Source organism: Phyllobates terribilis, unplaced genomic scaffold (assembly GCF_046119375.1).
Source record: "Phyllobates terribilis strain yellow unplaced genomic scaffold, ASM4611937v1 Scaffold_2__4_contigs__length_985480577, whole genome shotgun sequence".
Classification (NCBI taxonomy): domain Eukaryota; kingdom Metazoa; phylum Chordata; class Amphibia; order Anura; family Dendrobatidae; genus Phyllobates; species Phyllobates terribilis.
Genome location: NW_027362762.1, coordinates 748,970,678 through 748,997,943, shown reverse-complemented (window position 1 = coordinate 748,997,943; position 27,266 = coordinate 748,970,678). Strand labels below are relative to the sequence as shown.

The following is a 27,266-nucleotide window of genomic DNA, read 5'->3' as shown; positions in this document are numbered from 1 at the left end:
TTTGTACTGTGGCTTCAAACTCCATGAATGACAAAGAACTGGACATTCTCATAAATGTGCAAATGATCTCCCAAAAAGTGTTAGGTTTTCTTCTGTAAAATAAATGTCACTGTTATGGGATAAATGGCGTATTATCTAAAGGAGCATGCACAAAAGTGAGGACAAAGCACAACGCAGTCAAGAGGAAAACAAAGGAATACCTACTTTCTGCAGCTAGAAGTCCTAGAAAGGCAGCATTAAAGCGGATAAAAGTGTAGAGATTTTTTATAAAAAGCATGTTAGTTGCAAGCGTAAGCCAAGCATATTACAATAAGTGCACAAAAATACAAAACTGATCTAAATGAACTGCACATCTCACATACATACAGTACAGTGTTTAAAAAACAAGAGAGATAAGAAAAACTGTTTCATACAAGACTGGATGTCAGCCGATGCAGTAGTAATACTATAAATCACCTCTCAGACTGATGACAGAATTTCTACTCATTGAATGCAAACACATACTCCATGTTAACACAATAAATCTACTGCAGCATAAAAGACTTACCAGACTGTAAAATTCCTATGAAAATATTACCGCATGTATGTAACGGTATAAGAGGCGCCTGATCCTGCTGTCAACCCACAGGCACAAACGGGATATTAACTGAAACCGTGTAAAAGGCTTCTTGCCAAATAAAACCCACTTTCACAGTCAACCATATTAGACTTTGTTCATAGCACTTTTGAGTTCGTATTGCCTTATGTATACCACTGCATAGGCAATAAAGAATAGCAAATTCAATTGGCTATGCTTTGTAAATATGTTGCGACTTTTCCTGTCTAATACACCAAACACTAGTCAAATGATTTCCATATGACTAGTGTTGGCAAGGCATACCAATATCCGGGAGAACAACTGGAGGAATCACGCAGATACTGCCACCAATTTGACAAGGAAACAGTCGGCCGCCTCTAATTGTCAGGACAATTACGCAATTGACTGACGAGTGAAAGACGAGGCCACGGCTGTTTTCATATGACCAATTTGTCAAGGAGAACACCTGGGTGATCACGCCGCTGCCACCAATTTGTCAAGAGAACAGTGTCGGCTGCAACCAATCCTCAGAACAATTAAGCAATTGACTGACAAGTGATGGATGAGGCAGCGGCCACCACACTGTAACAAAGCGGTGGTGGTCAGTTGTAGGTACGGTTTGCATCTGGCCAGTGTCGGAGCTGTTAGCAGCTGATCAATGATGTCAGACTCTTGCCAACATTGGACGCAGTGGAACACCTAATATCTAGTCCCATGTATGATGTGGGCTCAAGAGCTGAGCCTGCATCAAAACTGCCATATGCAGGCCAGCCAGAATCTGCCTCTAACAGCAATGAGAGTTATTAGGCCATTAACCCCTTAAATCCACTTTCAATCTCTGACAGCAGTATTTAAGTTGATCAATATTGCTGAAGATGGAGGAGTGAAAGGGGTTGATGAGAGGGTGCGAGTGTGTGCGCCAAGCACCCATAGTCTCCTCACAACTATAGATTAGCGGATCGCTTTGTGCGTCCACAGTCCTGGTGAGTAGAGATGAGCGAGTATGTTCTGTTAACCCTTTCGCCGAGTATGTTCGGGCCGAGCTCCGAGTATTTACAGCTGCTCGGTGATATGGTTGAATCGCTCCCGTGTGCATGATTTGTAACTGTTTGACAGCTTTATTACATGTGAGGAATGTCTATTTCTTACACATTCCTCACATGTTTTAAAGTTGTCAAACAATCAAATCATGCACATGGGAGTGATTCAACCATATCACCAAGCAGCTGTAAATACTCTGTGCTCGCCTGAGCATACTCGCTGAAAGGGTTAACAGAACATACTCGCTCATCACTACTGGTGAGTGCTCTGGCTGTGGACTGGAGCTGCGCAAATTTCGTTACCCTCTGGGATCTCAGATTCTGCTTATGATTAACTGGGCTGGTGAGACGTCACGTGGGTGGCCACACAGATGACAAGTCACACCAGCAATCAAATGTTGTGCAAGGGAACCCAAAAGCTTTAGGAAATTGCGCAGCTCTTGTCCACGGCCAGAGTACCAACATGGCTCGTGGACCGGGGTTGCATGAAATGAACCACTCATCCCTGCTCAAGACTCAATTACTGGGTGCCCAGGAATAGCTCTGTTAGTCAGGGGCATGCAGAAGGCCCCCCATGCCTGCCATGATGGTGCCCCAGTAAGGGCCAGCCTGTTACTGTCCTTCATGATACTTCGATGATCTCTATATATAGGAGATCAGACAATAGCAGGTTCAATTTCCCGAAATGAACAAAAAAAAAATTGATTTATAGATATTCAAAAAATGTATAAAAACGCTTAAAAAAAATAAAAACCAAACCAATTCAAAATCAGAACTCATTTCCCCCATCCCCCCCTGCAGCTCCACCAAAAAATGCATTGTGAAGTGATTAAAATGTCAGCTCTATCTAGTTCTATTGATGGACGTTAATGGGTTATGGGTCTCTGAAAACGGCGATTTAAAAAAAAAAGCTTTGGAACCATTTCTTTACAAGTTTGGCATTGCTGTAATCGTACTTCTCTGTAGAATCATATTCCCAACTCATTTTTATTGCACAATGAACACCAGAAAAAAAAAAATTTTCCTCTTCACCCTCCCCAAACATAAGCACCAACAATATAATGGAGGAAAAGAAAAATTTGCATGTCAAAATAAATTGTCATTCAAAACCAACACTCTTCCCACAAAAGAACAAACCCTCATATGGCTATGTCAAAAATGTAAAGAAAACAAACCACGCACGGCTGGAAAGGGGTTAAAGGAAATTTGTAGGTTTCCTAAGCAGCCCATATGGGAGTGCAAGTCATAGGAAGTTGAATAAAATGACACCTTGATATTGCCTATCTGATCTGCATGAGAATCTGCCTCCAGATAGTGTTTTAAATGAAAGGAGGAGTTGCCAGTGTGATAGGTTTTGGCCGCTGTCTGCTCTCCTGATCCCACTGCACATCCGTGTGTGATTACAAGGATTTATTCAGACATCCATATAAATTGGTCCCAGATCGGACAGCAATGTACTGAGTGGCCACCGGGTCTTCCAACCTGAGCGTGACTGCTTCATAGAAATATCTTTCACTCTCGGATTGGGAAACTCACTGGTCAGTCCGTGCATTGCGGTCAGATGTTGGACAGATTTATATTGACGTCTGTAAGAACTCTTATAATCACACACGGATCTGCAGTGAGATCAGCCTAACTGACATCCGCAGGTTCCTTTCAGCTTTCATCTCAACAGGCAAAAAAGATTTACAACAGTGTTACAATACAGCAGAACTGAGAGCAGCAGCAAATGTGTTTGGTAAGAAAACAAAGTTCAGTTTTACTGTTTTGTGTTCATTACTGGTCTCACACTGGTAACTCCCTTTTATTAAAAATAAGCTCTAGGACAAATTCTCATGCAGATCTGTGTCCTGCCCATAGTCCTGAACAGCTCATTTATATACAAGAAAAACATGGATATCTCTGGAATAACAGATCTGATGGCATTGGATATGACCTGTGTGCCCATATAGACTGCTTAGAAGGGTTGATCCTACTGACAGATTCCCTTTAAGGATATCATGCTGTATGACAGATTTCATATACTGTGTATGGGCTCTCCCAACTCCCCAATGACAGGTGAGGGCTTGAAGAAAATAGCAGATCAGTTTGAATATAAATCCCTGATCTTTCTGTTCTCTTGGTGGAACGGCTGCTACCAGAGGTGTCTGCCAGTGACGTAACCCCAGTTGAGCGTTCAAGTGTGTTGGGGAGTCAGAAGAGAAGGCTATAAATGGGCATCTTTAGTCTAAAGTTGTTTTCACACCAGCGTGTTATACCTCTATGATCTACAGGACAGGATTAAATCCTGCTCTGTAAAATAAAAATGAACAAGACTGCTTTAGGCTATGTGCCCACGATGCAGAAATGCTCCGGATTTTTCCTGAGCGTTTCTGCATCTCCCTGGCAGAAAAAAACGCATGCGGATTGTACATGCGGATTGTACATGCGGATCGTACATGCGGATCGTACATGCTGATTGTACATGCGTTTTCCTGCCAGGGACATGCGGATGTGAAGCGTTCTTCACATGCATTTCCGCATGCGGGTTGACAAGGGCTTTCCAAGCGATTTTAGCATCACTTGGAAAAGTGCTTGTCAACTAGGTCACACTATATAAATCCATGCAACCGGAATGGATTTATATAGTGTGACCGAAAGAATGGTAAAAAATAAAAAATAAATCTATACTTGCCTTCTGATGGCCCCCGCAGTCTTTATTCGCTCCGTCCTAGCTTGCCGGCAGCTCGCGGTACACTACACTGAAGGACCTGCAGTCACATTACTAAATGACGTCAGTGCAGGTCCTTCAGTCCACCGCGATCTGCCGGCAAGCACATCTGGGGCCATCAGAAGGTAATTATCATTTATTATTTATTTTATTCTTTTTATTTTTTATTTTTACAGGTTCTATGGTACCCAGGTCCGGAGGAGAGTCTCCTCTTCTCCAGACCCGGGTACCATCCGCACATTGAAACGCATGTATTCCGCATGTACAGATCCACTGATGCAGAATACATGCGTTCCAATGAAAGTCAATGGCGGTGAAAACGCAGCGCTTCCGCAAAATAATTGGTAGTGCTGCGTTTTTTTCCACAATGATAATCCGCAGCGGAAATTTCCGCAGCATGTGCACAGCACATGAGGATTATCATTGGGGAACATGGCAGGCCTTCTACCATGCGTTTAAGAGTTTCTGCAGTGTTTTTGCCGCTGCGGAAACGCTTAAAAAACGCATCGTAGGCACACAGTCTTAGGATGGGTTCACAGGACAAGTCAGCATTTTCAGATCAGTCACTTCCACAATTTGGAGAGGTGACAGAGCCGTGTGCAGGAGCTTCGTGCTTTTGCATAAACTATTCTTATATGTTTTACAATCCGCACTTTTTCTACATAGATCTTAGGTCCATGTGGAAAATCACTCATGCAGTAGAACAATGACCAACACTGGACATTGTGCAGTCTGTTGCAACAGGGTCTGGGAATTGGCTTTTCTGATACCACAGGACAAAATGCAGGGAGCATATTGGAACTAAATATACAGTTTATGTACATATCTTAATCACTTGTGTGAACATGGCTTAAAAGCAATCAGACCAGACTTACCACCTAACCTGTGCGCTGAAGAATGTAGAGGACCCGATTCCAGCTGTGTCACTTAGTGGGCTACTTGCTGTAATTTTTATCACTAGCGGACTAGTAATCCTGCTGCCATGTAATCCTCCATACTCAAACTCTGTATAACTCCACCCAATCACCGATTGTGTACACTGTGATTAGGCAGAAAGCTGCCAGACAGCTGCTAATCTGTGGTTTGCTTAGGGTTATACAGAGCTCAGCATTCAGAGAGCTGGCAGATAAAACAGTGATTTTATCAAAACTGCAGCAAGCAGCCTCACAAGTGACACATCACTGGAATCCATGTCTGTCCCTGCATCATGCTGCTCAGAAGAAGTAAAAAAAAACCTGGTGGCAGATTTCCTTTAAATTCAACACACAAACAAAAAGAACAGACTTGACTAAGGCAAGAATTTCTGATACGTTACTGCACTGGCAATCTTACACTTGTATATTAGGGAAGTACTAACTGTTGCTGAAGGGGACAAATAAAAACTGCAGGAACATCATTTTCATGCAGGCTTCAATTGCAAATCACAATGCTAAAGAATGATTTAAATAGGAGAAGTAGATTAGGAAATTTAGTTTTTCTTTATCACAGCACCCTTTATCTGGACTCAATAACAAAATTGTATCATAGATGAATTTGACATTACTGATACGTTATTATGGGACTGCGATATCACCACCACACATGGATACTATGAAGAAATACTCATGCAGCAACTCTTCTGTTGCTGCACCTGCTCAAGCTTTGAAAGAAAAGGATGCAGCTTGGGAGGCACCACCATTACATATCTCTGTATGAGATTCCCACCATCTATCACATTATCGGAGTATTGATTCTCAACTCAAAAAGCATCAGATTCACTTACACTATTCGCACAGTCCATATTTCATCTATCCTCTGGGACGGCATCAGCACTTCAGAATAGAAAGTGTATATATCAACCACATCATAGCTCCGGGATCATCAAAGCAGAGCTGTCACACGCTCATTGATCATGTACATGCGGCTTTCATGAACATGGACGGTGTGTGTATCATTCAATGCTTTCCTGTTCTTTATACCATTTACACCTTTATACCTTGTGCTATAAGTAAAACTGCCATGTCATTCTGTAATATTTATCCAGGTTCACCAAACAGTAGTACACTGCACAGGAAGAGGAAGGGGCCACCTTGTCAAGTATGGCCAAACCACTAAAGAGACCATGTAGAGGGGCTACAGTTTGTCAGAAGCTGCAGGGGTGGAGTTTTTATTTTTTAAGACCGTAAATTTTAAGAAGAAAAAATCCATCAGGTCTTTTTCTGTCCCAGACTGCCTCTATAGGGTGATAAATACCAATACATATGGTCGTGTGTGTACCAGACCAACACTGCTGGGTTATGAATAAGTATTCTTCCACAGCTCTGCACATGCAAACGAGTCAGGACCAGTCCGGTGAGGCGTCCCTTCTCCCAGACCAGTTCTGCCTAGGATCATCTAATCACATCTCCCGGGGTGTAACGGACCTTCTCCTTGCAATCCCTGATGGGACCTTTAGAAAACACATATTGATTAGGTAGGCAGGCCTGGTCTGGTGGGGATGGAGAGGTTGGGCATTTCCCTGCCAGACTTGTCCTGTCTAGTTTGGCACAAAAAAACACACAACCTTGTTAGAAAACAGAAATTGGCATATCCAGAAAGAAAAAGAACAAAGGTGTTAAATGGCTAAAAACAGTAAATATTTTATTTATGTACATACAAAGTAGGCATACTTCCGATTTGTGTATGTAGGATGACAAAGACCAGCACACTGGCTACCAAATAAAATAAGGCAAGATGGGAATATATAATGAGTTACTTATGTAATATATTAAGTAGTAATAAAAAAGACCAAGCTCTCAAAGAGCCCCCCCGTATCAAATAATCACCATTGTGGTCATAGTAATTGCTTTCCCAGATTGTCACAATTCACATATGTGAAATTGGAAAGTCAGTCTTACCCATCATAAAGCACACCCAATCTATTTGCCAGACATGAAAAAGATTCCCAAAGCCAGTTCTGTTTCTTTGTGCTGTTGCTTCTTCAGGGGAATGGTGAAACTGGCACATGTAACAGTACAGTGGCAGTCTGGGATTGTTAGGCAGTGCTTCGAGTAGATCAGGTCTTTATGATTGCAGCAGCTAAATCATCAGAGCTTGAAATGTTAGAATAGGATGAAGTGCTCTTTTTTGAAGGTTTTTTTTTTTTTTTTTTTACATGAGCCATATTTGGTGCATAAAATACGCAGTTTTTTTTTTTTACAGCATCAGCAAAGTCCATGAGATTACTGAAATCTTAGTTAGACTAGGCTTTTATTTTTCCTGGAGTATTTTGGGCCCTACTGCGCCTTTGCCAAGACATGGAATATCATTTCTTGCAGAGTCTTTGCAGCGCTGTTCACCCATTAAAATGAATAAAAAAAATAAAATAAAAAAAAAACGCAAGTAAAAATTCTGTTAAGCACATTAACCCTTTACCCCCGAGGGTGGTTTGCACATTAATGACCAGGCCAATTTTTACAATTCTGACCACTGTCAGTTTATTAAGTAATACCTCTGGAAAGCTTCAACGTATTCCCCTGATTCTGAGATTGTTTTTTTGTGACATATTGTACTTCATGACAGTGGTAAAATTTCTTCGATATCACTTGCGTTTATTTGTGGAAAAAAAGACTGAAATTTGGCGAAAATGTCGCAATTTTCAAACTTTGAATTTTTATGCCCTTAAACCACAGAGATATGTCTCACAAAAGAGTTAATAAATAACATTTCCCACATGTCTACTTTACATCAGCACAATATTGGAACCAATTTTTTTTGGGTTAGGAAGTTATAAGGGTTAAAAGGTGACCAGCGATTTCTCATTTTTTTATTTTTTTTATCTTTTTTTTTTAGGGACCACATCACATTTGAAGTGACTTTGATGGGCCTATATGACAGAAAATACCCAAAGTGACACCATTCTAAAAACTGCACCCCTTAAGGTGCTCAAAACCACATTCAAGTAGTTTATCAACCCTTCAGGTGCTTCACAGGAATTTTTGTAATGTGGAAGAAAAAAATTAACATTTAACTTTTTTCACAAAAATATTACTTTAGACCCCATTTTTTTTTATTTTTGCAAGGGTAACCAGAAAAAATGGACCCCAAAGTTTGTTGTGCAATTTTTCCTGAGCACACCGATACTCAATACGTGGGGAAAAACCAGTTTGGGCGCACGGCAGGGCTCGGAAGGGAAGGAGCGCCATTTGACTTTTTGAATGTAAAATGTGCTTGAATAATTAGCGGACGCCGTGTTGCCTTTGGAGAGCCCCTGATGCGCCTAAACAGTGAAAACCCCCCACAACTGACCCCATTTTGGAAACTAGAACCCTCAAGGATTTTATCAAGGGGTATAGTGAACATTTTGAACCCAGAAGTACGATACAGAATTTGATAACATTAGGTCATCATATTGAGAAAGTTGTCATTAGTCTTGAGCGCAAGCGCTCGCTATTTGTGTCTGCATCGGGTACTCGGGTATGCACCATATATCGCGGGTGCTCAAGTGACATGCTCGAGTCCCCATCCGCATGTTTCATGGCTGTTAGACACCCAAAAAAACATGGGGAGATCGCTCGTGCATGGCAGGCAATCCATGCAACTTTAATTGGTCACAAAGCATATGGGGCGGAGACTAGAACATGTCACTCGAGCACCCGCGATACTCTGTGCATACCCGAGCACCTGATGCAAACTGAAGAAGCGAGCACTTGCGCTTAACACTAGTCGCCATATCGTCATCATTTTTTTTCTTTACTTTTGAAAAAAAATCATAGCCCTATGCCCTAGCACAGCCCTAGCGTTTATTTTTTACGCCGTTTCTCGTGCGGTATAAGTGATTAGACAACTTTATTCTTCGGGTCGGTGCGATTACAGCGATGCCAGATTCATATGGGGTTTTTATGATTGACAGCTGTCACACACTAAAAGAATTTTTTTTGCAAAGACTAGTTTTTGCATCGCCATATTTTGAGAGCTATAATTTTTCCAGATTTCGGTTGACAGTCATGTGACGGCTTGTTTTTTGCAGGACAAATTGACGTTTTTATTGGTATCATTTTCGGACACGTGACATTTTTTGATCGCTGTCTATTCTGATTTTTGGGAGGGTGAATAAACAAAAACCGACAAATCAGGATTTTATTTTTTTTATGCCGTTCCACGTGTGGTAAAATTGATAAGGCAGCTTTATTCTTCAGGTCAGTACGTTTACAGCGGTACCACATTTATATCTTTTTTTATGTTTTTGTGCTTTCACACAAACTATTTAATAGGAAAAATATTTTTTTTGTATCGCTTTATTCTGAGAGCTATAACTTATTTTTCGGCTTATGGAGATGTATGGTTGCTTGTTTTTTGTAGGACAAGATGACGTTTTCAGTGGTACCATTTTTATTTACATTAGTCTTTTTGATGCGTTTTATTCCATTTTTTGCTTGGCGGTATGATAAAGCATCGTTTTTTGCTTCGTTTTTTATTCATTTTTTATTATTGTGTTCACTAAAGGGGTTAATTAGTGGGACAGTTTTATAGGTCAGGTCGTTCCGGATGCTGCGATGCTAAATATGTGTACTTTTATTCGTTTATTTTTCTTTTTTCAGAATATTTATGGGTTTAGTATATTTTTGGGGGGGTGAGGGGTGGGGGTTCATTTTTTATATTTTAACAATTTTTTTTTTTTTTCACTTTGACATTTTTTTTTTTTACTTGTTCACTATGTCCAACTATGGGACATTCACTTTTTGCAGCCTGATTACTTATATAGCCTAGAGATGCAGAAGCAACTCTATGCTCTATACAGCATGTCAGCGTGGCATGCAGAAGTTACTTTGGTCGCGCACTGCGCATGATCAAAGTAACTTGCCTCCTGGTGACCCGGATGTTGTCATGACGACATCGGGTCACCATGACAACATCCGGGACTCGGCAGAAACAGCGCAGGACGCCGGAGAGGAGGTAAGTAGCAGCGCTTACCTCCCCTTGCTCCCGAAATGCTGCGACCAACTTCGATAGCAGCATTTCGGGGGTTAATATGCCAGCAGTGGTGCTCGACCATTCCTAGCACTGGGTGTCCGCTGTGACAATCAGCTGACACCCGGTGGCTTTCGCCCAGCACCGCTTGTGTGCGAGCGAGATCACATTATGCGTAATTGTACGTAGCTGGTCCATAAGGCCCAGGGCGCAACTACGTACTATTACTGACCTTGGCAGAAAGGGGTTAAAACGGGTCAAAAATGTGCATATTGTATGCACTCTTTTACCTGCCACCACTCTGGTTTTTGGTGCCGAAAAAAAAACACTACAAAGACACAATATGCGAACATAGCCTCCCTAACACTAATCAGGCATGTGAATCAACTCCTCTATCAGTGAGTAAGGCCTCTTTTTTGCGTGAAAGTTTGCTGCACCTCTAATTTTGCACTTACCTCCTGGTATCAATTGAAAGCTCTCATGGCACAAAAGTTTCATTACTTGGTTTTGTGTTCAGGTGCATTTACACTGACTGATCTGCATGTGTTAAAACGGCTAATCGGCTACTTGTTAGCCAATCAACAGTTATTTAAACAGCCTCTCTGTACGTCTATGCACACAGACTGATTATATTTAATGACTGTTCCAGGTGCACGGAATACCATTGTTATCGGTAGCATGATAGACCAGATACAATTTCAGATCTACAGGTCCGGGAGCATTTGGGAAACAGCGACCATAATATGGTAAGTTTCAATGTAATATTCAATAAAACATTTGAAAAAGGAAATACAAAAACGTGGAACTTTAGGAGAGCGGATTTCAACAATTAAGGGAAGAGCTTAATCGTGTAGACTGGGACCGTGTCATGGTAACTGGGGATACTGAACGTAAATGGGGCATGTTTAAGGAAATACTACTAGAATCCTGTAGAAAATGTATACCATCTGATAAAATGTCCAGGAATAAAAAGAAACCATTATGGATAAGACAGTACAAAGTTTAATAAGACAAAAACAAAGTTCAAAATCTTCAAGGCCGAGAATACAGAAATCGCATTTCAGGAGTATAAAGACCTAAATACAGTGCCGGCAAAAAAAAAATCTTTACAAGTTCAATGAAACCACAAAATCTTAATATTCAAGTGGATTCAAGTGTTTTATTGTGGATATTTTATTACAATTAGTATTTTGTCATGTCACCCTTACATTTTATCACCATCTGCAGTCGTTTTGGCATGGATTCATCAAGGCTGGCTAAGTAGGTGGAGTCCATGTTTACCCACAGTGTCTTCAGCACCTCCTTTAGATTGTTGATGTTGCTGGGTCGTGTCTCTTGAACCTTGTTTTTCATTAAATTCCAGGCATTTTCTATGGGGTTAAGGTCAGGGGAATTACCTGGCCACTCCAAAATGTTAATGTTATTGTCACTGAGAAACTTTCTCACGGCCTTGGCTTTGTGGACAGGGGCTCTATCATGCATAAAGTAATCACACTGATGTATGACCCAAAAAGTAAGCATGTGTTCTTCCAAAACAGTAATATAATTGCTTGCATTCATAGTTACAATCTTGGGAAGGAAGTACAAACCTGCCCTGCCCATGCTTCCACTGAATGCACCCCACACGATCACACTGTCAGGGTGTTTAACAGTCTTAACCGTATATTTTGGGTCATACCGTGACACGGTACTCGGACGACGCACAACCTTTGAGCCTCCCCTGACCAGCCTGAAAGTGCTCTCATCACTAAACATCACTTTCTTCCACTCTTCAGATGTCCAATCTTGATATTTCTTACAAAAGGCAAGCCTTTTCTTCTTCATTGCTGCTGTGAGCAGGGGCTTCTTTGCGGCACAGCAACTTGGTAGACCCAGGTCCTTCTGCAGGCGGTGACGAATTGTCCTAGTTGTGATGTTCTGGAGGTGCATAGGGTACTTGCTTTTTATTTCAACGGCAATTATAGAAGGATGTGACATCACTTCACGCTCCAGAAGCTTATCAGTCCTTGGTGAAGTCTTCTTAGGTGCGCCAGAGCCTGACTTCCTCTGCGGTACCATCCCAGGACGCAATGATGCCGCCAACCGCTTCAGTTGATAAATTGCTTCTCTTGACACTCCCAGATCTCTAGCTACAGCAATCACCGAATCCCCGTTCTCGAGCAGAGTCAAGGCACGGGATTTCTCTTTCATTTTAAGCTTCTTTCGACCCATTGTGGGAGATAATAAAAAACTGAGGGAGATAATAAAAGACTGCCTAATGGCAAAATTGGCTGAGCTGCACATAACCAGAGTGCAGCTTTCGCTTTACCAGAGAAGTGAAAACTGAGCGTTGATTGGTTGATATTTGCAACAAAGCCAGCTTTAAAATAGACAGTTTTTTTATTATCTCCCCCATTGTGTACACTTTTAAAAAGTGAAATGATGATGTGGATTTTATATGTAAAGTTTTTTTTTGCTGCGCAAGTGTAAAGATTTTTTTTGCCGGCACTGTAAGTAATGTAAAAAAGAAATCAAGCAAGCAAAATTATCTACAGAGAAACAAAATCACCAGCCACATTAAAATAAATCCCAAATTTTTTTTATACAAACATCAAGGCTTTAAAAAAAAAAAAATCAGATGGTATCAGCCACTTAAACGATGACAAGATAATTATAGAGGACAAAGAAAAGGCTGAGATATTAAACAGGCACTTTTCATCCATGTTCACCAACAGTTTGTTCCAGGGATCTTTCAACAGGGCAAAAATCAAAGTTCACCACCTGATATAACTAGTTTAAAACAAAGAAGTACGCCTGCGTCTGAGCAAATTAAACATTGACAAATCCGCCGGCCCAGATGGTATTCATCCATGGATACTGAGGGAATTGAGCTCCGTAATTGACAAACCGCTGAATCTCATTTTCTTAGGACTCTTGTAACAGGCTATGTGCCCACGTAGCAAATTTGATGTAGAGCGTTTTTGCCTCTGGCAGAAAAAAAAATGCATGCAGATTTACATGCGTTTTTTCTGCCAGAGAGAAGCGTTTTTTTCAGCGTTTTTTTTTTTTTAAGCACTTTTCCAAGCGATTTTGAGCATCACTTGGAAAAGTGCTTGACAAGTTGGTCACACAATATAAATCCATGCAACTGGCATGGATTTATATTGTGTGACCAACTTAGATGCTTTAAATGCTGCATCTATAAAAAAAAAAAAAAAAAAAAAAAAAAAAAAAAAAAAGAATTAAAAAGTTAAAAATAAAAAAAACTATCACCTGACCATGGTTTTCCAGAACTATCTGGAAAACCATCACCTGACCGCTGACGTCAGCGGTCGCATGACCATCAGCTGACTAAATGACGTCACCGCAGGTCCTGCAAGTACACCGCGGGACGCAGAGGAGAGAGGACGCGGCCGGGAGAAGACCAGAGGGGTAAAAATAAAAAAAAAATCTTTATGCCCAACTTTATTTCTTTTTTTTTTTACCGCGTGGTAGCCGGAATGAAGAGGAGTTGTAGTCTCCTCTTCATCCTGGGTACCATACGCACCACGATTACGCTGCAAATTTGCGGCCATTGAATTTAATTGAAACGCACATATACTTGTGGGATTGCTACGTTTCAATTTTCCTCAATGGCCGCGAATTTGCGGCGTAATGGCGGTAGAAATGGTCATGCTGCGTTTTGAAACGCAATTCGAATTAGGAGCGCTAATCAGCGCATCATGTGCAGAGCACATCCGAATTCACATTGCTTTGCATGGCAGACTGTTTTACAAGCGTTTTTGTGGCCGTAAAAACGCTGCAAGAACGCTACATGGGCACATAGCCTCATAAGAAGGCCTGCAGAGTTATATCGCAGAGAAAAATCTAATAAATGATCAGCAGCACGGATTCATGAATAAATAGGTTGTGTCAAACCAACATGTTGGGTTTCTATGAGGAGGTAAGTGCAAATTTGGATGTTGGTAATGCGGCTGATGTGATTTATCTGGACTTTGCAAAGGCATTTGATACTGTACCACAGTGTAGCCTTATACTGAAGCTACAGAAGCAAGGACTTGGGGGAACTATATGTAGATGGGTAAGGAATTGGCTAAATGATAGGAAACTAAGTCAACATAAATGGTACATTCTCTAAATGGGATATAGTGAGCAGTGGGGGCCGCAGGGATCTGTGCTAGCACAGATTCTTTTTAACCTTTTTATTAATGACCTTTGGGAATGGATTGAGAGTAAAGTGTCAGTTATTGCTGAGGACACCAAACTACGTAGGATATTAAAATCTAATCTTCACATTACGATATTGCAGAACTATCTGGATAAGATGACTGAATGGGCAAACACTGGGCCGATGAGATTTAATATAGATAAATGTAGAGTAATGCACCTTGGACAGAGTAATCCTATTGCTACATATACATTAAATGGGAGTATACTTGGGACAACAGAACAGGAGAAGGACTTTGGTATTCTGGTCACGAGTAAGCTGAGCAGCAGTACTCAATGTCAAGCAGCAGCCGCAAAAGCAAACAAGGTTTTAGGATGTATAAAAATGAGAAATAAAATCCCACGATCTCAAAGTATTGTTACCCCTTTATATATCACTGGTGAGGCAACATCTAGAATATGGGATCCAGTTTTGGGCTCCACATTTTAAAAAGGATATTCAGAAAGTTATAGTTCAAAGGCTGGCAACTAGATTATTACAAGGGAAGGAAGGCCTCTCATATGATGAAAGGTAGAAAAAGTTGTTTGTTTAGCTTAGAAAAACGACGCCTCAGAGGGGATCTCATTTACATGTATAAATACACTGCTCAAAAAAATAAAGGGAACACTCAAATAACACATCCTAGATAAGAATGAATGAAATATTCTCATTGAATACTTTGTTCTGTACAAAGTTGAATGTGCGGACAACAAAATCACACAAAAATCATCAATGGAAATCAAATTTATTAACCAATGGATGCATGGATTTGGAGTCACCCCCAAAATTAAAGTGGAAAAACACTACAGGCTGATCCAACTTTGATGTAATGTCCTTAAAACAAGTCAAAATGAGGCTCAGTATTGGGTGTGGCCTCCACGTGCCTGTATGACCTCCCTACAATGCCTGGGCATGCTCCTGATGAGGTTGCGGATGGTCTCCTGTGGGATCTCCTCCCAGACCTTGACTAAAGCATCTGCCAACTCCTGGACAGTCTGTGGTGCAACGTGAGATTGGTGGATGGAGCGAGACATGATGTCCCAGATGTGCTCAATCGGATTCAGGTCTGGGGAACGGGCGGCCAGTCCATAGCTTCAATGTCTTCATCTTGCAGGAACTGCTGACACACTCCAGCCACATGAGGTCTGGCATTGTCCTGCATTAGGACGAACACAGGGCCAACAGCACCAGCATATGGTCTCACAAGGGGTCTGAGGATCTCATCTCGGTACCTAATGGCAGTCAGGCTTCCTCTGGTGAGCACATGGAGGGCTGTACGGCCCTCCAAAGAAATGCCACCCCACACTATTACTGACCCACTGCCAAACTGGTCATGCTGAAGGATGTTGCAGGCAGCAGATCACTCTCCACGGCGTCTCCAGACTCGGTCACATGTGCTCAGTGTGAACCTGCTATCTTCTGTGAAGAGCACAGGGCGCCAGTGGCGACTTGGCCAATCCTGGTGTTCTGTGGCAAATGCCAAGCGTCCTGCACGGTGTTGGGCTGTGAGCACAACCCCCATCTGTGGACATTTGGCCCTCATACCACCCTCATGGAGTCAGTTTCTAACTGTTTGTGCAGACACATGCACATTTGTGGCCTGCTGGAGGTCATTTTGCAGGGCTCTGGCAGTGCTCCTCCTGTTCCTCCTTGCACAAAGGCGGAGGTAGCAGTCCTGCTGCTGGGTTGTTGCCCTCCTACGGCCCCCTCCACGTCTCCTGGTGTACTGGCCTGTCTCCTGGTAGTGCTTCCAGCCTCTGGACACTACGCTGACAGTCACAGCAAACCTTCTTGCCACAGCTCGCATTGATGTGCCATCCTGGATGAGCTGCACTACCTGAGCAAGTTCTGTGGGTTGTAGAGTCCGTTTCATGCTACCACGAGTGTGAAAGCACAACCAACATTCAAAAGTGACCAAAACATCAGCCAGAAAGCATTGGTACTGAGATGTGGTCTGTGGTCCCCACCTGCAGAACCACTCCATTATTGAGGGTGTCTTGATAATTGCCAATAATTTCCATCTATTGTCTATTCCATTTGCACAACAGCATGTGAAATTGATTGTCAATCAGTGTTGCTTCCTAAGGGGACAGTTTGATTTCACAGAAGTTTGATTTATTTGGAGTTATATTCTGTTTTAAGTGTTTCCTTTATTTTTTTGAGCAGTGTGTATGTGTGGTTAGTACAGAGGACTGGCACATGACTTATTCCTTCCAACGTGCATACTAAGGATCAGGGGGCACTCATTACTGGTGGAAGAAAGGTGATTCCAGCACCTAAACAGGAAAGGGTTCTTTACAGTCAGAGCAGTCAGACTGTGGAATGCCCGAACGCAAGAGGTAGTAATGGCAGACACCATAACAGCTTTCAAAAAAGGGCTGGATGATTTCCTCAACACACAACATTGTGGGTTACAGTTAAATTAGACAAAATATTACACCTATAGTAGTACATTTAGTACGGTAATAGTAATTACATAACTATAATCATAATTAAGTTTGATCCAGAGATATAGGACTGATCGCTTTTTCTCGGGGTCAAGAAGGAATTTTTCCCCATGATGCAAATTGGCTGAATATGTCCTGGGGTTTTTGCCTTCTTCTGGATCAACAGATTTAGGCACAGGGATTTTAGTAATACGATTATTAGAATCACAAGAGTAATACAAAAGATAAAACTAATTAAAAAAATTATAAATGGGTTCATTTTTAATTGTAATAGTGCAGCAATAATAAAAATGGTAATACATTTTTGAAGCCTAGTCTCAGTAAGTTAGAGTAGTGTTCGTATAGGGAGTACAATTGGGGAAGAAAGGTTGAACTTGATGGACCTAGGTCTTTATTCAACCTATGTTACTATGTTTTCTGTATACAGGACCATGTGCTGCTGAGAATGATTATCTTTAAAAAAAAAAAAAAAAAAAAAAGCTTAAAAATTTCACACAATTAACCTGGTTTTGCTCGTTCATCTTGTGATTAGACAAGATGATAATCGTCCAGTGTAAATGCACCCTCAGGTTACGCTCCCATGATGAATTTTTGGCGAGTTTTTTTTTAAGCTGTGTATTTTTTAAAAAATGCAAGTATCCCATTTTACCTAATGGGTGCAGAAAATCTGCAACATCAAAAACTCCCCAAAACACTCATCCTGGGAGCGTAGCCTTTGTCTAAGGGAGGGTGTATAACAAGTGGGAAGTTGCAAATGAGCATAGGCAGAAAGTAGGAAACCCCGTAGATGTCATACATTAACTTATGTCCTCCACGTTCCTCTTTACCAATGGAAGTGTATATATGCTCTGGCTGACATGCAAGTGCCTTATTTATTTTTTAACCAAAAGGGGTGAGCACAAACTTAACCCTTGTGTCAAATCAAGCCACTCATATCTATAAAGTTTCCATATTAAGACTGTGTACACGTCAAGTGAGACAACAGTCCTGAAATTTCTGGCAGTGAAAAGGTAAAATATGTGAACTAATAGTAACACAACTTCTTATAGATTTCCTACATTTATCAACAAATCACTGATTTGGTCTTAAAGGGGAATTCTGAAGTTGTCTCTTGAGCAGCACACAGCTTTCCAGTCTCTCATGTCTAGCACTCCTACTTGAGTGGCAGTTTTAGGCTATGTTCACACATCATGGGTTTTTCGGTGTTCATTTTCAGCAGCAAAACATGATCTCTTGCCAGGAGGTTGTTCAGTATTTTTTTGCTTTTTTTCTTGGTGCATTTTTTTTTCACTGTCCTTTTGTCTCCGTTATGCATATAGATAATGCTCATTGACAAAAAAAAACAAAAAAACTCATTCTGGTTTATGCACAAAACACGCTGAAAACTTGACACCTGCATTTTTGGTGCGTTTTTTTTCCACCACCCAAAAAAACGCTGAAAGAAGTGACATGCTCTATCTTTCAAATACCCATGCAAAGCATAGTACTGCAAAACGCAGCTGAAAATTTGCAAAAAAAAAAAAAAGCATCAAAAAACGCTGACAAAACCATGATGTGTTAACATAGCCTTCGGGTATGTGCACAAGGAGCGTTTATGCTTTTTATATGCGGTAAATCCGCACGGATTGGCCCCACAAAAGCATAGCAAACCTTATCCTAGCATTTTCTTTGAGTTTTTGCAAGATCTGTGCACATGATCAGGATTTTTCATTACAGAATTTCATGTGCGTTAAAAGCAGCAGCATGCCCATTCTTTGTGCTTTTTTGCCTTCGCTTTTCGCAAAAAAACGCATGGTAAAAAAAGCTGCGTTTTTGCTGCCAAGAGGTGCAGAACCTTGCAAAAATGCTGCAAGCAAATACTGATTGTGCGCACATTACTAACACAACTGTTTTAGCTAAATTTGTTACAGCAAAACGTGTGCTGAGCTTTATAGATCTATTAGTGGTTTGTTTGGAAGTCTACACGGTCATATCTACACAGAGATAACAGGGCATTTTAACAAGCACATAGCTCTGGAAAGTGAGAGCTGTGACAAGGAGAACTGCTTTGGGAGAAGCGGATAATGTGGGCTGGTGATTTAGCAAGATTTCTAACAGCAGTTCGTCAGAAGATGAGAGGTAGGGGGAAAGAGGTGAGCAGCTAATTGCTGAATAGAAATCAATGGGCTGGAGAGAGGTGGCTGGGATATTAAGTGTCATCCCCGTTTCTGGGAATATAACTACCGCGCAGTTTTGGCCAGGGTTTGGGCAGGCACTAGTGGCCGAGCTCCATGTAAATCCGCTGTACACCATGAAAGATAAAAGCTCTTATTGACGAGCAAATACAAAAGTCAATTACAGACTTCCTTATTTTCAAGTCATTTGACTAAAACAGTTTAATTTTTCTGACTTGTTCATATATAAGAAGGATTATGTAACGTTCTTAAAAAAAAAATAAATAAATGCAGCAGCGTTTAAAGGGAACCAGTCATGTGAAAAACATTATTAACCTACAAATATGGGGTTAATCTGCAGGTTAATAGTGTGTAGCCACACCCCTCACACTGACTGACAGCTGACTCAGCAGTGCATCAGTGCAGAGCTGGCTGTCAATGTGCGGGAGCATGGTTACAACAGCCGCCCACTATAGCTGGAGTTTTAGTGTGGCGGTCGCACGGTTTCAGGACACTATTAATCTGCAGATTAACCCCATATCTGCAGGTTAATAGTATTTTTTTTCACATGACAAGTTCCCTTTAAGCTTCTGCAGAGTTAAATCTGATTAAGTGGAATCTATTCTTATCTAGAAAAAAATACTATTTAGGGAAAGTGGCTGTAAACTGTGGGAATAGTGTGTAATCAAGCAGATAGTAAAAGTTTAGAGAAAATGATTAGACATCTGCCATGCAAACCCATATGGTATTCAATTACATTCACTCTACAGCATAAACTGAAAATCTGGGAAGCATTCCGAAAATGAGCATTCAGGTAGGAATAATCATCTTGGTGTAGTTAAAGTCTAGAATTACCCACACTTAGAAGTAGTAATATATAAAAAGTACTTTACTGTACACTAAAAATATTACATTTGTTATGGCTTACCTGGAAGCAAATTTATCAGCTACAGGCCCATAACTAAACAGCAAAACATTAACGTTTTTGTTCATCATAGCCTACTGATCCCATCATGTTAAAACAAGGTTGTCCGATCAAATAATTGTAGGAATCACAGCGCATAAAAAAAAAAAAAAAGTGTGAAACTTTTGAGCCATTTCATAGTATCTATTCATTAAAAAAAAGGAAGGGAAGAACTGATGGCAAGGAGTCAAATCAGAAATCAGGTGGCTCAGTGGGTATTTTCACATCAAGCCTTTCTTCTTCCACATTCACACTGGCATTTGGCAGTTTCTTTCTCATGTTCCTTATTCAACATAGAGGAAATAAGGCTGCAGATGTAGCACCCTGAGGATTCGGCTGCTACAGGGGTATTGCACCTCACCCAGAGGTGTGATATTCCACTCCCGGGTAAGGATGGAGTGTGGAACTGAGCTCCGTTAGCTGCATGCACTACACACATCCCATTTCCGGGGAACAGACCGATGGTACTCCCACCAGAAATGTGCAGGTACGACAGTGTCTGTTCCTGGCTGGAGTGGGAGGGGGGTGGAACATCCCAGTAGTGTAGGGGCAGATAGGGGGAGCAGCCTGGGTAAAGCTAGGAGCTCATTGGGTGCTGGTCACCTGAGCTCACACATAGAGGGAGTATATAAGGTGGGCACCATCTTAGATCAGGGTCAGTCAGTTGTCAGTCAGCCAGTCTGTCTGAGAGCCTGAGAAGCAGAGCAGAGGAGAAGGAAGAGAGACCCAGAGGCGCAGAGGGGACCCCAAGATCCCAGAATAAGGACAAAAGGGTGAAGGGTCGGCAAAAGGGTACCGGATCGCAAGCTGGCAGAGGCTACAGCACACCTTAGCCAGGAACCGGAGGTCGTGGGCAGGATCTGCCACGACCCTCACCAAATCCACTAGAAAGGCATACCAAGCATAGGGTCAGGGAGCCCAGAGGAGGCTTGACCACCAAGAGACCCGAGGGAGCCGGCCAAAAGTGGATCCCTGGTGGGAACGGCCAGAAGAAGGGAGAGTCAGAAAGGAGCTCAGGACCATACTCAAGAATTGCCCGGGAGTTGACCGAGTCCAGGACCTGGTGGACGCAGCACGGCTTGGGTGGTCACTGCTGTACACAGTGACCCGAGCAACACCAGTAAGTAAAACCCTGGAACTGCATTTTATGCCTCTGAGTCTCCTTGCTGCACCTTCACAACCACCATCCTCCACGGCTGACCCCCTGAGGCTATACCCCTCCCGTTGGGGGTTATACTACCAAAGCTGCACACATACCAACAGCCTCAGCGGACCCTGCTGCAGCGGCGGCCTTTTGACCGCAAATCAACGGGTGGCGTAGTCGACACAAAGAACTCTAATAACATCTGTAGGACTGCCACACACTGAGTTTGACACCCTGGGCACGGACCGGGTCACAGCCACTCGGAGACCACAACCCCCATCTGATCCGGCTCCGGGTATCCCTAACAGCACTGGCCCAGGGGGCGCGTCACAGACATGGAAAGCAGCATTACTTAGGAATGATTCTTTGTTATTTGGGAAGATCAGCATAAGGAGGAATAAATGCCAGCGTGGGGACAAACTCTTTATACTGGTCAGAGTTTATTAAAAAAATTGATTATCTATTTTATTCTGTAACTTGTATACAAAGTTTACGTACAAAAATACAATGAGGGTGAATCAATAAGACTAGAATAGCACACGCCAGTCTTCATGAAACGCTCGGTGGATTACACTGCCCTGACTCATTGAGCAGCCTGCTGGAGGAAATTACGACACTTTAGTAGCGCAACTTATGAATTTAACAGGTGAAGCATAAATTGGCGCAGCTGGCCAGGACTAGCATGCAAAACGCCAAAAGCAGCAATATTTTTGTGCAAACTGCAGAGTTGTGCAAAAATATTGCAACTTATGGTGTTTATGCTAGATTTCAGATGTACACACTTTAATAAATCAGACCCATAATGCATACGTATGTATGAGTGAGGAAGTGGATCCAGCTCACCGGACATCACAGGTAAGTAAAATGCAGATTTATTTAGCCCATAGTTAAAAACTACATACTTGTATCATGTCCAAACATATAAAAGTATGTATGTACCGACAGTTCGGCTTTTTAACTATGGGCTAAATAAATCTGCATTTTAGTTACCCTCTGTCCTTTGTATTAGGGATAACGTCCAAGCTTGGTATAACTCCTTTAAGCACCGTTAGCGTGAAAGTTTTCACTATTAGCTTTGCCCCGTCCATGACAAAGCAGAAGAACATGGTACCTCCCACAACACCAAGAACATCTAACCACCCTGAGGTTACCCAAGATCTCTTACGGAGCTCCAGAAGTCCAACATGTGGCCTCATTTCGTGTGCAAGGGCAGTGCTGACTTTGAAAACAACCTTACCACCCAATTAAAGGCAGCAATCGATAAATTCTCTAGTCGCACTCAGGATGCGCAGACTAACAACTGAGATAGTTGCGCTGGTACCAGGGAGAACACTGGCAATTTCCTAGACTCAGAAAAAGTGGGGCCATATTCTTATAAAACGGGTGCTGAATGGGTGACATTACACAGTATGCTTTATAGTGGGATACATTGTGTCGTTTCACTAGTAGTAAGGAGTTCCTTTCTAATAAACCTCTAACATATGCTGCCAACATGAGGTGAACAAGGCCTAAGTGTTTAAAAAATGTCAGACTGAAAGGTGCCTAAACAAGCCTTCTCCTGTAATTGATTACTTGCATATAAATAAAATATTCCATAGAATTTCCTCATTTCAAACTAACCACTAGTTGTTCAGCGTTTACATACTAATTTTTCCAGGTAGAAAATGGAAGAAAAAAAAAAAGCATTAAAAGGGAATCTGTCAGTAGGTTTTTGCTACCTAAACTCATCACTCAAGTTTATTTTTTTTTTTTGGGTTAAGTTTCAGGTTTTTGCACTTCGTGCAGGTAAGATTGTGGCCTTCCTTTCTTTGAGCTGGACATTACATTTATATAGCTTCCCATACACTGTTCTGCTGGGCCCTTATTCACAGTCACTGATGCATGGTAAGGTTTTAATACTAGAGGTTAGGACTATCCTGATTTGGGTACAGCTTGAAGTTGGTGGGATGGCTTTTACGCTTTTTTTCTTCTCATCAAAAATGGTGTTTACTAAGTATCTCATGTTATTTACAAGCACTATTACTTTTACTTATAGCAGGGTATATGTTCATTTTAGTTCGGTTTTAGGTTGTCTGTTTAATGGTCAGTGTGAACATGCTCCTGTTTTGCATGCATACCAACTGATACTCCATTTTTTTACAGTTAAGTCTCATCTAAGAGCAGTGTAATGTAGGCAAAGAGAAGCTGAATCCAACGATGTATCGCTTAGTTTACTGGGTGCAGCCGCTGTGACAATCAGGTTTTAGACGTAGCATGAAGCAGAGGTGAGGAAGCTAACCCCACCCACACTAGACTCTGAATGTACAGTGTCCATAGCCAGTGAGCTGCTTATCACAGGAGAGGGTGGAGTCTGACTAGAAGGCACAGCTGCTGTGTCCCAGCAATGATTAGCTCTTGGTGCTAAAACGATAATTGCAAACAAAACAAAACATGGATCTATGTTTTAACCTCTACCTCATGCGGTCTTCAGCTTACATAGCAAAAACCGGCTGACCGATTGCCTTTAAAATAGTTTTTATGCGGTAATGACTATAGGAAATCTCACATTTGAGAAAGACCATCCCCTAAAAGAAAAAAAAAAACTCAACAAGCGAATATTTGAGCTTTGCCAAACCCCAATAAGAACAATGCAAATTAAATATTCCGTGTCTCCAAATAGGAACCAAATAGACCGCTCTAAAGATCACTAGTAATGTTCAAAATATGTGGTTTCTATTTCTTTGAACACCAGGAAACAATTATTGCACAGACAGAAATTGCAGAAGAGGATTTTATAGCACATTGCAAAAGATTTAAAAAAACACCCACAAAAACTTAACTATTTATTATGAGGAATTGGAAAGAAACAGCCAGCGTACCTGCAGGTAATTCAAATGTACGGCGTGCAGGGTGCCACTGGCTACAGTCCAGCATCCCGTACAGATAAATTACACTAGGCTTTATTTTAAAAGGCAAAATAAATCCATGGAAACCACAAACAAGAATTGTAGACACATATCAGGCTTTTGCTGGCCCTAAGTGAAAACAAATTTTAAACTCGACCTAAAATAAGAAACATCCGACTTATCTATACCGGATGAAGGACACTGTAGGAGTAAAACTAATTATAGTAAAGTGCTAAACCACCCAACACCAAACATAGAATCATAGAATGGTAGAGTTGGAAGGGACCTCCTGGGTCATCTGGTCCAACCCCCTGCTCAAAGCAGGATTCACTAGATCATCTCAGACAGATGTCTGTCCAGCCTCTGTTTGAAGACGTCCATTGAAGGAGAACTCACCACCTCTCGTGGCAGCCTGTTCCACTCATTAATCACCCTAACTGTCAAAAAGTTTTTTTCTAATATCTAATCTGTCTCCTCCCATTTAGTTTCATCCCATACTTACTTCTATATACCCATCTATCTGAAAAACAGGAAAGTGTGGGAGTATACTGAGGACAGAATGGCTTGAAGTACACCTTCAGTTTATTTATATGGTCTATTAAGGCATGTGCACTGACAAGAGACTCTCCAACATTGAGGATCAGTGAACATCCAATGCTTGGCAAGGTGGTTTCTCCTCAGTTTCTCTCATATGTGGATGGAACAAAAAAAAAAAAAAAAAGTTTCCATATTCTCCTATGAGTCTGAAGATCAGACCACACTCTCATCATTTGGATGCTGTTTGATTTTACACAAACCCATAGACTTGCATTGGCAATTTTGATCTGACCCTTGAAACAAAATCAGACCTGTCTCAGCGATTACCTGCAGACCGCAAAGAAACGTGGACATGTGAATGGCCCCATAGACCAACACAAGTACGAGTGCCAAGCGTGAAAACCACATCACACTCGTACAAGAGTGATCAGACATGGGAATCATTCAGATGTCAGTTACTCATGTACAAGAAAAATGGACTTATTATTTTGACCAGTCTTTAATTTCTTCGTACATGGAGGAAAGACCAAAAAAAATACCCAAACAAACCCCCCCCCCCAAGGTTTCTCCACCTACTCCTTTCTAACAGTCCATGTAAATAGAACCGCACTCACAAGACGTCATCCAAGTGTGGTCCGAAGTTTCTCACTGACCCATTGAGTTGCTTTGCAGATTTTTATTGGACACTCGGATCAAACAGCCCCACAGGCGATCATTGGTACAAGTGCCATGTGTGAAAAACACACATGGCTCTGGAGGAGTAAATTTAACATCTGAATGAGGCTTAACCCCTTAGTGACCGGACCAATTTTTTTAAAATCTAACCAGCGTCATTTTATGTAGTAACTCAGGAACGCTTCAACATATCCGATTGATTTTGAGATTGTTTTTTCATGACATATTATACTTTATGGTAAATTTCCGTTATGTTTAGTGTGTTTATAAAAATATCAGAAATTTGATAAATTTTAAAAAATTGCAATTTTCAAACTTTGAATGACTATCCCTTTAATCTAGATAGTCATACCAAACAAACATTAACATTTCCTCATGTCTGCTTTACCATCAGCACCATTTGTAAAGTGTTTTATTTTGTTACATTTCTAAACCTTCTAAAATGCTAACAGTAATTTTTCATTTTTTCAAGGAAATTCACAAAACGTATTTTTATAGGGACCTGTTCACTTTTGAACTGCCTTTGGGGGTCCTATAAATTGGAAACCATCCAAAAGTCATACCATTTTAAAAACCGCACCCCTCAACTTATTCAAAAGTGCTCTCAGGTAGTTCATTAACCCTTCTGGTGCTTTTCAAGAATTAATGCAAAGTGGCACGAAAGGAATGAAAAAGTTTATTTTTAACCACCTAAATGTTGATAACTTGTGAATAGGCCGCTATAGCCAGCAGACTCTAAGGCCGTTATTGAGCAATGAACTACCATGGCAAACATCAGGACCACAGGATCAAGATCTCAAGGTGCCAATGGAACTAAAGAGGGTGTCCCCACACTCAGTTAACCATTAAGATGCTGTAGTCAGTATTGACCGCAGCATCTAAGGGGTTAAACAGACATGGTCAGTGCTAACACTAATCATGGCTGATGCATTAAGTTGTCAGCTATAGTGTGCAGCTGATAGCATACCACCATCTTTTTTGAAGTGGAAGAAGCCGGCAGTATTGTTCCTGAAGCTTTTGTGTGTTGTGTGTAGTTTGTGTCAGGGGCTTTTTTTTTTTTTTTTTTAATCTATGTAAACAATTCAGACATAAAGGATAGCCACATGAAGGATGGTCCAGTCACTAACTTTAGCCACTTCATTGCTTTTGAAGCCTGAAGAGATTAGAAGTGGAAAAAAATTTGAATATATGCACAGAAAGCCATTTTGACACAGCAGTGTACATGTTTTCTTTTTTTTTTCAGGTGGGTTGCAAAAGTACAAAATACACACGCACGTATGTGTGCGTAATCTACCTATACTAATATATTAGTGTGTATACATACATAGTTAGGTCGATATATATTTGGACAGAGACAACATTTTTCTAATTTTGGTTCTAGACATTACCACAATGAATTTTAAACAAAACAATTCAGATGCAGTTGAAGATCAGACTTTCAGCTTTCATTTGAGGGTATCCACATTAAAATTGGATAAAGGGTTTAGGAGTTTCAGCTCCTTAACATGTGCCACCCTGTTTTTAAAGGGACCAAAAGTAATTGGACAATTGACTCCAAGGCTATTTCATGGACAGGTGTGGGCAATCCCTTAGTTATGTCATTCTCAATTAAGCAGATAAATGGCCTGGAGTTGATTTGAGGTGTGGTGCTTGCATTTGGAAGGTTTTGCTGTGAAGTAAACATGCCGTCAAAGGAGCTCTCCATGCAGGTGAAACAAACCATCCTGAGGCTGTGTGCCCACGATGCGCTTTTTAAGCTTTCCGCAGAGGCAAAAACGCTGCAGAAACGCTTAAAAAATGCATGGTAGAAGGCCTGCCATGTTCCCTAATGATAATCCGCATGTGCTGTGCACATGCTGCGGAAATTTCCGCTGCAGATTATCATTGCGGAAAAAAACGCAGCACTACCAATTTATTAATTATTTTGCGGAAGTGCTGCGTTTTCGCCGCCATTGACTTGCATTAGAACGCGCCAATTCCGCAAGACTGCATCTGTACTTGTGTAATTGGCGCGTTCTAA

General features: G+C 41.3%; 1 protein-coding gene across 12 annotated transcripts in view; it reads right to left on the bottom strand.

Annotated features, from left to right (window-relative positions):
• The window catches only part of CASK (calcium/calmodulin dependent serine protein kinase), a 350,915-nt gene that overhangs the window by 113,816 nt on the left and 209,833 nt on the right, over positions 1 to 27,266 (bottom strand). For 8 of the 12 annotated variants that reach the window (XM_073667250.1, XM_073667249.1, XM_073667257.1 and 5 more), the window contains exon 11: positions 205 to 222. The exons of the other annotated variants lie outside the window; for them this stretch is intronic. In XM_073667250.1, the coding sequence (XP_073523351.1) occupies positions 205 to 222 (18 nt within the window). The remainder of the gene's footprint in view (positions 1 to 204; positions 223 to 27,266) is intronic. 12 annotated transcript variants of the gene reach the window in all.